Genomic DNA, 16808 nt, shown 5'->3' with positions numbered 1-16808 from the left:
TGTCTGCACATCAGACTGGTTTTCATGCAGGTTCTTCTATAAGCTGATGTCTTCTGGGAATGGAAACTTGTGGTAGACGATATTTTAATGATTTTGTATTTAGTTGCTATGCTTAATGTCATGTAAGGAAATGACTTTTTTTGATCACAAAATACGGTAAGATTCAGATGCTTTTTTGCTGTTTGTCCTATTGTCCACACATTTTCAGTATATTTGAATTTATGACAGATACACGAATATACTTGAATTGAGGGTTAAGATGCATGCTGAGTGTGCACTTTTGTACAAAGCATTGTGCTCTGCAAGGAAAGTTATAAAAGATTCCTGAAGTCTCTGGGGTAGGTTTGTGATTAGGTGTCCAGCTTAGAAGGTTAGGTAGGACTCAAACAAGTCCTCAGAAGGGAAATGTTAAAATCTTCATAAAATTCTTTTTAGGTGTTCATTACAATTCATTTGGATATTTTCACTGTGAATTCCATACAGTGTATATTGCCAAAGAAAAAAATGATGCTGATTGTTTTTTCCCCTAGGGAATGATTGCCTTTTAAATTAGGTAATACGACTCGTTTCACAGGCTTTTGCTTTTTGTTGTTGCATTTACAGACATTGCAGAAACGCTTCACTTCCTCCTTTGTGGTGCCTCCAATGGAAGTTGTCAGGATCAGATCGATCTTGTTCCACGCAGTCCTCAAGAACTCTATGAACTGACGTCTCTGATTTGGTAACGATCAAACGAATAATAACGTGTATAAGACAGTATTTTACTTTAGAGACCTGACACTAATATTTCAAAACCTGCTTATTAAAATAATTGCACTCTTGTTTTTCAGTGAACTTATGCCATGTTTACCAAAAGAAGGCATTTTTGCCGTTGATACCATGCTGAAGAAGGGAAATGCTCAGAACACAGATGGTGCGATATGGCAGTGGCGGGACGACCGGGGCCTCTGGCATCCCTATAACAGGATTGACAGCCGGATCATTGAGGTAGTAGTTTCATCGTACCGTTTAATTGTGTCTATTTTGGTGGAGAGTGGGTGTAGGGATGGAGTGGGGAGGGTGGCTATGTGTACTTAAATGTGCTCAGTTTTGAATTAACTCAAGATTCTCTCATTTTGTCTCCTGAGAACAAGGTCCTCATTTCTGTTCAGGTCAGAAAACATGATGTTCTAGTCCTGCTTCTGCTGCTAACTACCTGATTGACTGGGAGCAAGTAACTTAAATTCTTTGTTCCATAGTTTCCTCGTTTCTGAACGGAAACATGGGAGGAGTTAGGCTATATGTTTCTTAAAGTATCTCCTATCCAAAAGCAATCTCTCAAAACCAAAGATTTACGTGCAAATAGCTCAATATTTTTAAGAGCAAATAGGTAGAAACAAACTTAAATATCTTTATCTCTAGGTGAACAATTAAGTAAATTGTGATACATGCGTAATATCATATGTAATCCAGACATTAGTGGGGCATGTTTATACGACATAAAATGGAATATGATAAATGAAAACAGTATTCAAAATTATGTGACTTTTGGGAACTCAGCAAAATAAGAGAAAAGAGGAATAATATACAAAGGAAAGAAATACACCAAAATATTTATAGTGCTTTTCTGTAAAGGTTTTATGTGTGATTTTTTTTTCTTATTTCCATACTTCCATATTAAGTTTGCACTGAAATTTCAAAAATTTCTCAGGTCAAGGAAATATTTGCCCTAGCTTAGGAAGTGTTGGTGACTGCATTATTTCAGCTGCCACACATCATTTGCTCATATTGTCAATGTGTAATACCTTTAAGTCTCAGTATATAGTCAAATTTCACTGTGATGTTTGAATCTTTAGATCACACTTAAACAGGCATTCTTCTTTAAAAATGTCTTCCAGCAGTTTGTTTCTAAAAAGAATTTTGAAAAACTTTGAAAGCATTGACTTACGTTATAAAATCAGAAGTTCTTATGAAACCGTCTAAATTCAGTTGGCTTCTATGAGGAAGTTAACTAGGACGGGTCTTTTGTGCATTGTTAGCCCTCATGTCTAAGCAGGTCGTGGTCTCTAACTCTAAGCACTCTTTCTTTTTAGCATTATTCCGACAATTGCATTTTTACTGTTAGCTTACTATTTTGTGTTTCCTAAGAGTCCTGTCTTCCATTCAACCTAGGAATTCCAACAGTTTGGACTGTGATAAGAATGAATATTTTGTCACTTCTTTAGGCTTTCCAGAATGAAGGAAGCAGTGTGAATCAAACTGTCTCATTCTAGAAATGTGCTGTGTAATGTTTGCAACCCCTGGGGATTCCTTTCTAAGTTCCAGTTGTGTCCCTTCCGATCTTAGAGCATCATTTAAATGTAAAATCTTTTCTGTTTACCTAAGGATAATTTTATAGGATCATTTTGTTTAAAGGAGGATTTTGGTGGGCTGCTAAGAATCCATGATGTAAATAAATAACATTTTAACCTAAGAATTCGATACCAAAATTTATAGATAACAATTTTTTTTTCTATCAGCAAAGTCTTAAAAGCCTTGCTAATATAAATGGTGTCTTCTTCATGTCAGTGATTCTGCATGATTGAATCTTTGATCAAGATTTTTACCTGTATTTATGTCTCAAGGGACCTGATAGGGCTGGTGGTGTATATTTGTGTTTAATTGAAAAAGATTCATTTAATGAATGAGTTTTGTCACATCCACACCATTAAATTTTCCGTATTCTGTTACTTTTACCTTCTAAAACCTGATGAAATAAATATGTAAGTTAGTATTTATGGAGGGTCCCCATTGTGTCTTAAGTTAATACATTTCTCCATGGTTATATTCAAGGTTTCTCTCTCTTTACTCTCAGGCAGCCCATCAGGTCGGTGAGGATGAGATAAGCTTGTCCACTCTGGGACGAGTTTATACTATTGATTTTAATTCTATGCAGCAAATCAATGAGGACACGGGAACAGCACGTGCCATTCAGAGAAAACCTAACCCCTTAGCCAATACTAACACTAGTAAGTACCCTTTGAGTTAAAAGTAGTATTGTCATGGGAATAATATTTGCAATAATAAATAATTGCTTCATTGAGTGTCTTTATTAAGCTTAAGACAGTAGCATAGTAGTAGTTTGTTTTATCATGTGTTTTAATTGACTCCCTCATCAATATTGCTTATGTGGTATCTTCCCCTGATTATTTTACTTAAGTGATTTGCAGGGTCTCGGAGTCTAATCAGAATTGGCCTGTACATTTTTTTTATCTGATCCTATTACCCTATCCTATCTTTAGATCCACCCATACCCATCAGATAGTTCTTTCCAACCTTTTAGTTTATATTTTTTCCACCAAAATTCTCTTCTGAATGAATGAAAAATAGGTGGTTATGATTTTTTTTTCAGGCTTCTTTCATTTATTCCTCTCAGGAATATAGTCCTTTGGTTTTGCAGCTCTGGCCTAGAGTACAGGGCTCTGGCTTAGAGTACAGGGGTCGGTAAACTTTTTCTGCAAAGGGCCATGCAATCCCTGTACTCAACACTGCTGGTGTAGCTCCAAAACAGCCACATACATATGTAAGCAAATGTACATGCTTGTGTTCAGTAATAATAGGTGCTGGGCTGGCTTGGGCCTTCGGACCATTCTTACTTTTCATCGGTTATCCTTCCCCTACATCTCATTCCTTCTAGCCAAGCCACAGAGCATCTTGTTTTAACATAGTTTCTAACTGCGTACTTCTGTCCATTTCTTGAACTCTGTTTATTTCTTACCAGTGGCTTAGCTGGTTACTACTGAAATAGCCCCAGTATTTTGTTGAACATGTGTTAGTAAGATAAGAGGCACAGTGGTGGTGCCTTGTTCTCTTCAGCTGGCCAGAATGGTGAGTGGTTTCCTAGCAGGCTAAATTTTGTCTTACTGATCCCTTTAGTATCTTTATAGATCCCAGTTGATCACATTAGATGTGTTGATTTGTTTTATAATAAAAATAAACTTTTATAGCGTTTCGAATAATTACATCAGCTTGAATGCTTTATATTGTTTATTCAGTTTCTGAAGTCTGTAACTTTAGGATCGTATATTATTTCTAACAGGTGGATATTCAGAATTAAAGAAGGATGATGCTCGAGCACAGCTTATGAAAGAGGATCCGGAACTGGCTAAGTCTTTTATTAAGACATTATTTGGTGTTCTTTATGAAGTGTATAGTTCCTCAGCAGGACCTGCGGTCAGACATAAGTGCCTTAGAGCAATTCTTAGGATAATTTATTTTGCTGATGCCGAACTTCTGAAGGACGTCCTGAAAAATCATGCTGTTTCAAGGTGTGTTCATGTAAATAGTGAAAGCATCTTCGAAATTCACGTCTCTGCAAGTGATTTCAGAAATCTTGAATGTTATAGAAAAAGTGTATAAAACAATTTATTTGGAGTATTTTCAGCCCTTTGTTGTCTTTTTATGTTTATACACACCTTTGATAAATAATAAATACAAAAGTTGAGCGTTTAAGAAAAATTTTTGTTTTAGTGCACTATTTTCACAATTAAAATATTTTGCTCAAATTTAAAGTAGTGTGGCCAAAAGTAATTATCAAATTCAGACAAATGTTTTATATACAAATGCTTTCTTTTTTTAGTCACATTGCTTCCATGCTATCAAGCCAAGACCTGAAGATAGTAGTTGGAGCACTTCAGATGGCAGAAATCTTAATGCAGAAGTTACCTGATATTTTTAGTGTTTACTTCAGAAGAGAAGGTAATGTCATTTATGATAATTAATGGCTAATCTTTTAATCTTAATAATATTTCAGAAGTATAGTTTTAATCTGTAGAGCAATTAACTTACCTTTTATATAAGATATTTGCATGCTTATAACTGAAGTACGTGTAGCGAGTCTTTTATAAATATGTTAATACAGGTAGTATGAGATTCACCATCACTTGATAATCACTTAGTAAGTTTTGGTGATTTAAATGTTTATAGGCCAGAAGCAATCATTGACTTTTTATATTGATAATATACATCTGCCCAGAAAGATTCCTTGAGGTGTCTTTGCCAGTGAATCCTATTCGTAGATCAGAACAGTTGTAAAGGGATTACTTTATGCTTCATTGTGTCAATGATGGAATATTTTAAGGCTTGGAATCTTCAGAATGCAATTCGTCTAGTCCTCTAATTTGAGGCTTGGAGAAATGATACTTTTCTATTCTCTTTTTGAAGACATCAAAGATGAAGCTGTATCACTCATTCAGGTGTTCTATCCTTTTCAAACCTGCCAGGATATTCCAAGAAGTTATTTCTCATCAACAGAAACCTCTTGGTGGCTCTTACGCTCTTTTAGGGTACTTTGGTCTTGTGAGGATACAGGCCGTAGCAGTGTTTTCCTTCAAGTAATCTTTTAGCTTCATCTTCCATCTTATCAACAGTTCTAGTTCTTTCTGCAGATGATCTATTTTCCAATTTTTTTGATGACTTTTCCTTATGCTGCCTTCGTGTTTCTTCACATCGTGAGAATGAAATAGTCATGCTAGTGTAATAATGTTGAATCATATGGGAAGAGGTTTTCACCATTGATTATCATTCTGTTCAAAAAACAATGGCGTTTCCAAAACGAACACCACATATTTATATAAAATAGAAGGCAGACTCTCTCCATTTCCCAGCGATAATAGCTATGGTTAACAAATAGATGTTTTCTGTGCTCAAACATTTGGTATATGTTTTTATGTTTAGTTTTAGATTATTTTATATTTTGCATTCTATATTATGTTTTTGGCATTGTATTTTTTTTGAGTTGGCTTTCAGTTCCAATTTTCTGATTTGGAAGTATATCAGAATTAGTCTTTCTTTTTTCAGTGGTTTTTTAATTTTTTTACTTTGATAGGATCAGCTGTGCTATCAGATTGAATTTTCTACCCCCAATAGCATATACATTATGAAATCTATGGAGGATACTTGATTGGTTCTAGTGCTTTGCATCTGGCCAGGTCCACTGTTCTTTGAGGTTCCATTTACATGTCACTTATTTCTGAAGATCTTAACCTTCCTTCTGTTAGATCCTCCTATTCTATGCTGCAGCAGCACTGTGTTTTCTCTGTCTCATAAGCAATTCACTCTTTTGTAATGTTTTGCAAGTTGTGTCTTTCCCATTAGCCAGTAATGCCCTGGGTACATTTTTCTTGTCTGTGGCTCTATCCTAAGTACCTAGCACAGAATCTAGCATATGATTGTCACAAATAATATTTGTGGAATGAATGCCTAAAGTTTAAATTCATCCAGACTTTTTTTTGTTTTAAGCAGTTTGCCTTTTTTTTTAGAATCTGTTGGGAAGCTCTGGACTGTTCCCCCAGAAAAATGTGAATGTGTGAACATGCATTCACATACATTCACAAGCACACCTTTGTATACAATTTGATAGTTCTTGGACCATCCCCGGTGTACATCTTCCCATGATCCTAGCCCAGATATGAACCCCTGCCTTAATAAGTTTAGTTCTCCTTACAGACTTCCAAGCATGTGAAAATCACCACCCTTTCATAGCTGGTGTTCTCTTATTTGTTATTGTGATCTTGTCTTATGGTAACATTGAAGTTAACTAATGATTGTAGTTTTTTTCTCCCCTTGTAGTTATCAAGCCAGATGTGCACTGTGTTTCTGTAATATTGTTTTTATAATGGGCATTTTGAATTTCTAGTAGGACTTGTAACCCTATTAAATTTCCTATGATTGGCTTTTGAATATAAGAAGATATTTAATATAAATACCTTTCTTTAATTTTGAATTTGCCTATTACTTTTCTAAGTGGAGTCAAGTTGAAAACCCTGGCATCTCAATTTTTTTTTCCATCTGCCGGTATTTTTCATTCATTCCCTATAAAACAGTGTTAGCATTTAGGGATTTTGTAATGGCAGGAAGGCTATTCTTCCTGATTAATAAAACTGACTCTTTAATCCATATTATTGTGTAGGTGTAATGCATCAAGTAAAACACTTGGCGGAATCGGAGTCTTTGCTGACAAGCCCACCAAAGGTGTGCACGAATGGGTCAGGATCCTTGGGATCCACGACACCAGTCAGCAGTGGAACAGCCACAGCTGCCACCAACGCCGCGGCCGACTTGGGGTCCCCCAGCTTGCAGCACAGCAGAGATGATTCTTTAGATCTGAGCCCTCAAGGGTAAGTCAGAGTGGTGTGGTGATTTTTTGTTTTTTTTTGTTTTTGGTGCTCTTTGCCTTTTAGCTCTGCCCTGGTACCTGAGACTCACATAGGGAATAAAATGGTAAAATACTAGAGAGCGTCCACACTTTGTATTTTTTCATCTGTATTTTGTTAAATGTTTAATGGTAATGGGAAGAGAAATGAACGTTTGTTGCCAATTTGCTGTCCTGCGCCATTGTTAGGAACCACGTGGTATTTCGATTGACATAAAAGGGAAGGAAGGAAGACTCAGAGAAGAGAATGACTCGTACAGTGTCACACACTAGTTCTACAGATGCAGGATCGAGCCCTCATTTCTGAGTCCATAACCTTGAGTCCATTACTTACTGTATTGCAGCATACACACCAGCTTCGAGACATCCAGATGTTGATGTACTGAAATATTAAAAATTAGAATTTTCATAATGCAAAGGATAAAAGCCTGATATCCCATTTATCTTTAACTGGCATATAGGAACTTTGCTCTTAATAAAGGATAATGGGACTTCTTAATTAAAGGAAATTCTCTTCTTCCATCTCTTTATCTGGTTTTAATCCCTTTGTTGTACTTTGCTACTGAGAACATTACCAGATCCTCCTGTTGGTTTTCATTTTGTTTTGAAACAAATCGTACTCTAAAAGTGTTTTTGTTTCTTTAATGTTAGAAACTTAATATTGCTGTATGAATGGTGCATAATGAACCAAACTCATTTCTAAAATTCAGAATGTACTCAGGGCAGTACTCCTTTTTAAGCTGAAAAGTAGATCTTGGTAAAATATATAATAGGGGGTCTAAAACTTGAATCTTGTGAACTACAAGGTCGCGTTGTCCTAAAGGTAGCCAGCTTAGGATGCCAGCTGCTTTTGGTGCCCCCTGGTGGCAGTTGTCCGCTCTGGCTTAAATAGGAATTTCGCCAATTCTGGGACTTCTGGCACAGTTGCTGTTGCTTCAGGAAGTTGCTGAGTTTAGGTGCTATCCACGTCATGGGCCCAGTTTAAGGAGATTGTGCCTGGAGAATACTGGGGATCTTCCACCTTCCCCAATCTCAAGTTGGACTTGTCTTCCATATGCCCTCGCAGCCGTGCCTGCCTCTCTGATTCCTCCCCAAACCCACTCTCTCCCTCACTCCTTCCCCGCTAGCTGCTGCTGTCACCGTAAGTTATGCAGCATTTTACTATATAGCACAGGCATTTGGTGAAATGTGACACAATTCAGTCAAATGCAGTATTTCTGAGTCATTTAAATTAAGGAGTTAGACTTAATTGTAGGTTCTAACAGTTGATAATTCTCGACAAAAAGGAAAGACTTTTTTTCTTAAAATACCTGGTTTTAAGTGATCCTATTCCCTTCTAAAATGATTTCAAATGAAAAGTTTGTATAAATTTGTAAAGAAGGAATTGTTTTCAATCATATTTAAATTTATTCTTTGAAAGTTCACTTTTCCTGAAGTGTTTTAAATAGTGTGGCAGATGTTGGAAGAAATTTGCAATTTTTCTAATTTTATTTGGGTCACAGACCAACTAAACCAGAACATTTTTCATCTTTTCTACCTATCTAGCTTTGTTGTTATTCTAAAAATCTTGTTATTTCAAACTATTTCTAGTGTTGATAAGAATAATAAAAATAACACACAGAGGCTACGAATGTCCTATTTCATATATTCTAATTCAAAATAAGTTATTCACACTATCACTTGCTAGATCTGTTCATAGGTAATTTTGGATTAAAAATAATCACTAATGTATTTATTTGGAATGTTATTGCCATTGCTCACCATGAAATTACTTTGGGTAATAGCAAAAAGTATTTTGGTAATGCTAACACTCGATGCCATGTACTTGTCATTTAGGTTAGCAAAGACGTATGGTGCTCAAGATTTAACATTTTTCTAGTTTGTGGTTGCACACTTCTTTCTGATATTGATTCTTCTCATTGTATGCATGTTTTATGTACTTTTCTGTATGTACTACATTTTAACACAGGATTTATCAGATCTTCTATTTGGTTTTATTTTTAGTAGTTTAATACAGTCAAACAGCTAGTTATTTTCTGCACTAATCATTTTCTGTGTCTGTATACCTCCAGAACATGACTGGCACAGAGTTGGCATTAAGTAATCACTAAAAGAAAGATACCCTGTTATGGCAATGTTTTATAACTGATTGTTTCTGCCATTTTAGCTTTTCAGTGAGTAATCATAATAAATCGTGGTCATTGCTAAACTTATCCCATATTTTCCCCTGTGTTAGTCGATTAAGTGATGTTCTAAAGAGAAAACGACTGCCAAAACGAGGGCCAAGAAGGCCAAAGTATTCACCTCCAAGAGATGATGACAAAGTAGACAATCAAGGTAATTGATTTGATGAAACTGGGGGAGGTAAAGGGAAGATGGCAGCTGATAAAGATATGCACTTCATTAAAACTGCTGATACCATAGCTTTGAAGTACACCTGGGTCTCCTGAATACCCAGTCTCCTTAGGTTCTTTCAGCTACTCGATCTAGTAAAAATGGGAATCTTAAAATTCAGTTGGTTTTCATCAGTTTTCCTAAAATGATTTAACTGTCATTCTCTCTTCTTTTCATAGCTAAAAGTCCCACCACTACTCAGTCACCTAAATCTTCTTTCCTGGCAAGCTTGAATCCAAAAACATGGGGAAGGTTAAGCGCACAGTCCAACAGCAACAACATCGAACCGGCACGAACTGCGGGAGTCAGTGGTCTTGCCAGGGCCGCCTCAAAGGACACCATTTCCAATAATAGGTGAGGTGGGGGAATTCTGCATTCTGGTGTCAGAAAATAGGAAAACGGAACATTATTTCAGTCAGCACATTTATACGGAGATGAAACATGGACACAGACCTTGAATTTATGCTCAGAAGTGGCATAGCTCAAGGGTGCAGTAGGTTCTCAATTCTTGAACCCTGTGTCTGGGTTTGTCTTGAGTTCTAGTCGTATATTTTAAAACTTATTGAGATCCCTAGCTGCTAGGAGTCATGTATGTTCAAAACAAACAAATTATGTCCCTCCATGGAATCTCTTCCTCAATTTTGTTCTAGATCAGGGAAAACTGACATTTTCTGTACACAGACACACTTTTATGGTACCCTTCGTCTACTTACAACTTTAGGATCCTATGAGTAGAGGCTTTTTTAGGAACTTAGAAAATTACCAGCTAAACTGGTAGTTTGAAAGCCAATTTATGGCTTTTACAAGTTATTTCTTTAAAATCCTTGAGAATTGTTTTGTTTTTTGGCTCTGGATATAGCATACCAACCAGGATTACTTCCTCTGCAAATAAGAAATCTGAAAATATCAAATGTCAATGGCAAAACAAACAGGCTCTTTTTGGTTGGTTGGTTGGTTGTATTTTTGAAGCCGTGAGAATTTGTTAATTTAGACAGCTGAGTCTCAGAGGTCGTAGTTGATCTTGCATCTAACAGGTACATGTTTCTGGTCTAGAGTATTTTACTTCAACTCTAGGGAACACAAGCAAAGGACGTTGCGGATATGTTTCTACCTTATAAAACAGTCATAAAATCGCTTTCAACTTACCCAATCACTTAATGCAACTGTTACTTTGTAGAGTCCCAGGAAGTTAGAACTTTCTATTTACCCTTCATGCAGTGACCTGACATGTATTTTAAGAACCTGTGCATTCTCTAGGTACATCTTAGCCCATTTTCGAAGTGAAAATTAATTTGGTTAATGTGGAGTCTGAACTTACTAGTCTGTAAGCATAGGCCAGAAAGAATTATAAATGTAGCAGCTCTTTGCCTTGGAGCAGAAGTTATAAAGTGAAGTCTTTTCTGTGTATGCTAAGACTTTAATATTTTCGTTTTCCTTCTCGCAGAGAAAAAATTAAAGGTTGGATTAAGGAGCAGGCACATAAATTTGTTGAGCGTTACTTCAGTTCTGAGAACATGGATGGGAGCAACCCTGCACTGAACGTCCTGCAGAGACTTTGTGCTGCAACCGAACAACTCAACCTCCAGGTACCGAGTGCAACATGTCCTGCTGTTTCTCCTTCAGGCTTCGGCATCTCTCTGTCTTGCTGGTCTTTTCTTGATGGCTCTGGCTTTCTACCGATTAAACTCATAGATTGACTTTTTAGCCAGATATGTACTTTAGCACAGACATTTCTTTAACTTTTCCCTGGACTTTCATGCTCCATCATTTTATCATTAATTGTACCAGAAATCTCATCTTTCACTTTCTTTCCTTCACATCCCATATTTCTTGACAAATGAAGAAACTTCAGAAATGTCCCTCCGGCACATCTCCTCTCCTTTCAGTCCTCTTCACCTACAGGTACTAGAGTTAATACGACACTCCTTAACTCCTCTCCACCTGGGTTCTGATAAAAGTCAGAGGGGGTAGAAGTTTATTAGGCCTTTTATATGTCATCTGATTCTTCATCTTTCTACATTTTGATGTACTTGGAGCAATTTGAGTAGTACACGTTTTCTAAGAAATTATCTATTTCATTCAGATTTTAAATATATTAATCTAAAGCTGTACCTTGTGTCTTGTTTTATCTTTCCATTCTGGTATTATAGCTCTATATTCCTTAATTTGTATTCTCATCCTCTCTTTTTTTTTTTTTTTTTTTTAATAAGACTACATTGGTTGAATTGTGAAAAATTTTCTTTTTTATGTTAGTACGAACATTGGTTTTCTGTTATGAAAGAGTTAACATTTTGTAAGTGTGTTGTGTTTGTGTGGTGAGAGATCATATCTTACAAGGATCTACCAAGAATGCACCATCCGCTCTCCCCCTTTTAAAGGTGTTGAGAATGTATTAGATGTCATTTGGGGAAATGTAAATTGTACATTTAGTAGGGGCTGTTTAATTCAATATAGAAATACTGTTCCTAACTCTTTTCAGGTGGATGGTGGAGCTGAGTGCCTTGTAGAAATCCGTAGCATAGTCTCAGAGTCAGATGTTTCATCATTTGAAATCCAACATAGTGGATTTGTGAAGCAGCTGTTGCTTTATTTGACATCTAAAAGTGAAAAGGATGCCGTGAGCAGAGAGATCAGATTAAAGAGATTTCTTCATGTATTTTTTTCTTCTCCAGTAAGTTATCTAATAATGCTTGTGTATTTTATTATAAGAATCATTGTTCACTAATATGTATATCTTTTCATCCCAGTAGAGATGGTCAAGATATGGAGGTAAAGTTTCTAGCTTGCTTTTATATACAGTTGGGATTTTTTGGTCTTTCATATATCAAGTAAACAGTAAAACAAGGAAATGATGATTTAATGAAGCTAGTGCCAAAGTTTCTATGGTCAATATATCTTGAGTGTTTTTGTATGTAAAACAGTATAAATGCTTCCTGACTTACAATGGGATTACGTTCCAATAAACTGTCGTAAGTTGAAAATGCGAAAGTCAAAAATGCATTTAATAACATCCATCATAGCTCCACTTACCGAACATCTTAGCTTCTCCCTAGCTTCCCTTAAACGTGCTCAGAACACAATATCCAAAAAATGTTGGCAACGCAACACACTGAAGAGTATCGGTAGTTTACCCTCGTCACCTGCCTGACTGGGAGCTGTGGCTCATTTCATGGCTCAGCATCATGGGAGAGGATCATACCACATATCACTACTAGTCCAGGAAAAGATCAAAATTCACAGTATGGTTTCTACTGAATTGATAGTGCTTTCATACCATTGCAAAGTTGAAAAATTGCAAGTTGAATCATGTTAAGTCAGGGACTGTGTGTACTACCGTGTTTCCCCGAAAATAAGACCTAGCCAGACAGTCAGCTCTAATGCGTCCTTTGGAGCATAAATTAATATAAGACCTGGAGCATAAATTAATATCATATAATAATATGATATGATATGGTATGGTATGGTATGGTATGGTATGATATATAATATACGATATATGATATGATATGATATGATGATACCGGGTCTTATAGTAAAATAAGACTGGGTCTTATATTAATTTTCGCTCCAAAAGATGCATTAGAGCTGATTGTCTGGCTAGGTCATATTTTCGGGGAAACATGGTAACGATTCCATTCCAAAGTGCTTGGTCACATTTATAATGTGGATTACACGGCCGGAATTCAGAGTAGCTTCCCTCCCTTTACCCTCAGTGGATGAAAGCAAGAGAATAACTACTCTTGGACTCCACTGATGTTACACTACTCGTTTATAACTGCTTAAGAGAAGGCACCTCTAGGAAAATTTCTGTCTGGCTCATCTGTGTATAGGACCAACGATAACGGTTTTGTGTGTTCATGAAACTACTTCACCATGCCTTCCAGTGTTTGTAGGCGTTTAAGCACTGCTTGTTTTAATTTGTGGGGTTATCTCAAACAGTTGATATTTATTAGTGAGTTACTATGTGTGTGGCAATATTGGATGTAGTTTTATACCATGCTTAAGATTACATACAGGTGTAATCTCTTACCTTAAACTCCTTGGGGCTGTATGGGTTTCAAGAGTTCTACAATACAATGCATAAACCGTATGTTGCCTGATGTCCCCAGTAGATTCTAAATAGCACTCTATACACATAAATATTTTTGCGGCAAAAATGTGAATATTTTTACTAAATAAAGATAAATAAAGACTGCAAATCATCTCATTCCTGTCTCAGTCAGGTTTTGCCACCAAGAGTGTTTTTGTTGAAATAATTTATTTGAAAACATTGTTCTAACAAAATCATCAGAAAAGATACAAGAGAATAGATAAATATTTCCCTTTTGTGAAACTGCCTATTAAATTTTCTTGAGAGGAGCGTGCCATTTTCAAGAGGCCTTGTTTAACCTATTGGTTTATTTATAACTTTAGCTTCCTGGAGAAGAGCCCATTGGAAGAGTAGAACCAGTGGGTAATGCACCTTTGTTGGCATTAGTTCACAAGATGAACAACTGCCTCAGCCAGATGGAACAATTTCCAGTCAAAGTGCATGACTTCCCCAGTGGAAATGGGACAGGAGGCAGGTAAGGATCATGGCCTGAGTACGCCCTTGCCCTTGGACTGTGCTTAATTAATCTTGTTCAAAAGTGGCAAGCGGCCTGGTAATGTCTTCATCTGTCTGAAGCACATTTAACTATAATGGTTGAAGAAATTGTTGAGTACTTTAAATAGTGAATCAAATACTGTTTATTTTTAAAATCACCAGGTTTCTTAAACATGTTTTAAAAATATGTAACCCAGTGACTGTTGGTAACTTGTAATAGGCTTAGTTTTCCTTAAATTGATATACTCTTGACCATATAAAGCTTTTTCTTCAAGAACTTCGTGGGTATGGATAATAAAAAGTATACATTCTGTGTACAGTAATGTGATTTCATATGTGATACAAGTGCTTATAACTTTGTGTTTTGATAGGTTTTAACAAATAAGTATTTACTTTGAGGTTTTGCTGTTTTATTAAAGCTTAATAAAACTTTTATTTTCAATAATATAGTAGTTTTATAGAACTTGTGAGGTGCTATAGAAAGAATTCATTGTAGGAGTTAATTGTTGTGTTTTATATAATGTTATAAGCTTCCTAGAATATTATGCCTAGAAGCCTGGGAAATAAGAAACCATTTTTTAAAAAAATTAGTTTTAAAATACACAATCTGGTGTGTTTTTAAAACATTTAAATTGTGATTGAATTAAACACATCATTGAATATAGTGATCAGCGTGGACTAGGTTTTTGTCTGCTTTGAAATTTAGTGTAGATTGGTATTCATTTTTGATCCCTATACTATACTGGAATATTTTATGAAATAAGGGGACATTTTGAGCTGTGCCTGAGAAGCTCAAATTTTTATCCAAATTTGTATAAAATGACTATGTTTACATATATTGATATGTATATATCATTATAATGAAGTATTCTTTCTCATACCCCATTTACCTTACAGATAACCACATTTTAAGCTAGTCTGTGTCTTCCTTGTCAGGAAAGCCAGCCCTTTCCTGACTTGAGCAGTTAAATATCTTTACTACGTTTAGACTGGTGTAGCTATTAAACTGCTTCATTCAAAAGAATATAACAAAATTGGTCTACCTGAAATGAATATAATATTGTATGCCAGCTATACTTCAATAAAAAATGTTTTTGTATAATACAGCAAAGTATAATTTAAAGATTAGTTTTTAAAGTAATTTTATAGCTGAAATCATTGAAAGCAAAAACTTTTTTTGTTTTGTTTATAAATAAATAGAATTAAGTAGGCAACAGCAAAACATTGCAGAAATGAGCATGCTCAAATTGTTGAATTTTTATTCCAGAGAAATAATTAAATCTCTGTGATAAGGTATTTCTGCTCACATGGTTCATGACAGATGAAATGTTGATTTAATGTTTTCATATGCATGCATACATACCCTCTTTATTTTATAATGAGTTTTACTAAATTACTTGAATTGCTCGTAACTGGTAAGTAAGTGTTTACTTTGTGCCTTAAGGAAATGCACAGTTGGTATTATCTTGCTTTTATTTGAATTAATGTATGTTGATTTTGAAAATAATAGAATAACTTTTTTTCACAAATTATCTTGAGCTTTTCTCTTAACAGAGGATCACAGGCTTTAAAATTTTTCAACACACATCAGTTAAAATGCCAGTTACAAAGACATCCAGACTGTGCAAATGTGAAGCAGTGGAAGGGTGGACCTGTCAAGATTGACCCCCTGGCTTTGGTACAAGCTATCGAGCGATACCTTGTAGTTAGAGGTATTCTTCGTATGTGTATGTTGTGTGTTTATATGTACATTTGGGATGAAATACAGTAAGAGATATATAAATTATTCCCATTTATTGCTATTTCTGTCGAAATAGCATCAGGAACTTGTGTTCCTGTCATTTATTTTATATGTGGTATGTTCAACTTAGTAGGGGTTGACTGCTTACTTGGGTGATGAGTTAATTTGTCTTGTAATGTGGTAGAAATGATATTTTGTATTGATAGTTTTTTTTTTTAGGTATGTCTGCTTCATAGATGAAAGTGTAACATACACATTTTTCTTAGACTGTTAGTTTAAGCAGTATGTACAGGCATTTCTTTGCCATGTAAAATTGCTGGAGTTGAACAGCCTTTTTGGGTCCCTAGGGTATGGAAGAGTGAGAGAAGATGATGAAGACAGCGATGATGATGGCTCCGATGAGGAAATAGACGAGTCTCTGGTAAGGTACTATTCCCACCATATTGTCTTGTATAATGTGCAGAGCCTGTAGCTGAAATGGATTTTGTTTTGCTTTGTTCAGGCTGCTCAGTTCTTAAATTCAGGAAATGTAAGACACAGGCTACAATTTTACATTGGAGAACATTTGCTCCCATATAACATGACTGTGTATCAGGCAGTACGGCAGTTCAGTATACAGGCTGAAGATGAAAGGGAATCCACGGATGATGAGAGCAATCCTCTAGGAAGAGCTGGTATTTGGACAAAGACTCATACAATATGGCAAGTGGTTTTTCACCATCTTCGACACCGTTCATGTGTTTTGGAAATCATATTGCATAAAGAGAGGGGACCTTAAATCCTATATTTTATTATTAAAAGCCCTTTTCAAATATTTTATCTTGTGTGTGTGCGCATGCATGTATGTATTTAGCTTCCTCGTTAAGACTACTAGAAAACGTGTTTGTGGGCCATTATTATATCTACTTTTCTAGATT

The 16808-nt window shown here is 35.8% G+C and overlaps 1 protein-coding gene across 37 annotated transcripts in view; it reads left to right on the top strand.

Moving 5' to 3' along the window:
* TRIP12 (thyroid hormone receptor interactor 12) overlaps positions 1 to 16808 on the top strand; it is a 137037-nt gene that overhangs the window by 98913 nt on the left and 21316 nt on the right. For 13 of the 37 annotated variants that reach the window (XM_081051214.1, XM_081051233.1, XM_081051224.1 and 10 more), the window contains 14 exons: positions 604 to 721; positions 831 to 990; positions 2834 to 2987; positions 4058 to 4286; positions 4598 to 4716; positions 6929 to 7136; positions 9408 to 9508; positions 9745 to 9919; positions 11010 to 11151; positions 12045 to 12236; positions 13979 to 14130; positions 15690 to 15862; positions 16239 to 16312; positions 16394 to 16593. In XM_081051214.1, coding sequence (XP_080907340.1) covers positions 604 to 721; positions 831 to 990; positions 2834 to 2987; positions 4058 to 4286; positions 4598 to 4716; positions 6929 to 7136; positions 9408 to 9508; positions 9745 to 9919; positions 11010 to 11151; positions 12045 to 12236; positions 13979 to 14130; positions 15690 to 15862; positions 16239 to 16312; positions 16394 to 16593 — 2197 coding nt within the window. The remainder of the gene's footprint in view (positions 1 to 603; positions 722 to 830; positions 991 to 2833; positions 2988 to 4057; positions 4287 to 4597; positions 4717 to 6928; positions 7137 to 9407; positions 9509 to 9744; positions 9920 to 11009; positions 11152 to 12044; positions 12237 to 13978; positions 14131 to 15689; positions 15863 to 16238; positions 16313 to 16393; positions 16594 to 16808) is intronic. The other 24 variants (XM_081051247.1, XM_081051228.1, XM_081051235.1 and 21 more) reach the window with 6 other exon arrangements.

Source organism: Rhinolophus hipposideros (genome assembly GCF_964194185.1).
Source record: "Rhinolophus hipposideros genome assembly, chromosome: 6".
In the NCBI taxonomy this organism is placed as follows: domain Eukaryota; kingdom Metazoa; phylum Chordata; class Mammalia; order Chiroptera; family Rhinolophidae; genus Rhinolophus; species Rhinolophus hipposideros.
Note: the sequence above shows the minus strand (reverse complement) of the source record. Positions and strands in the feature narration are given on the sequence as shown.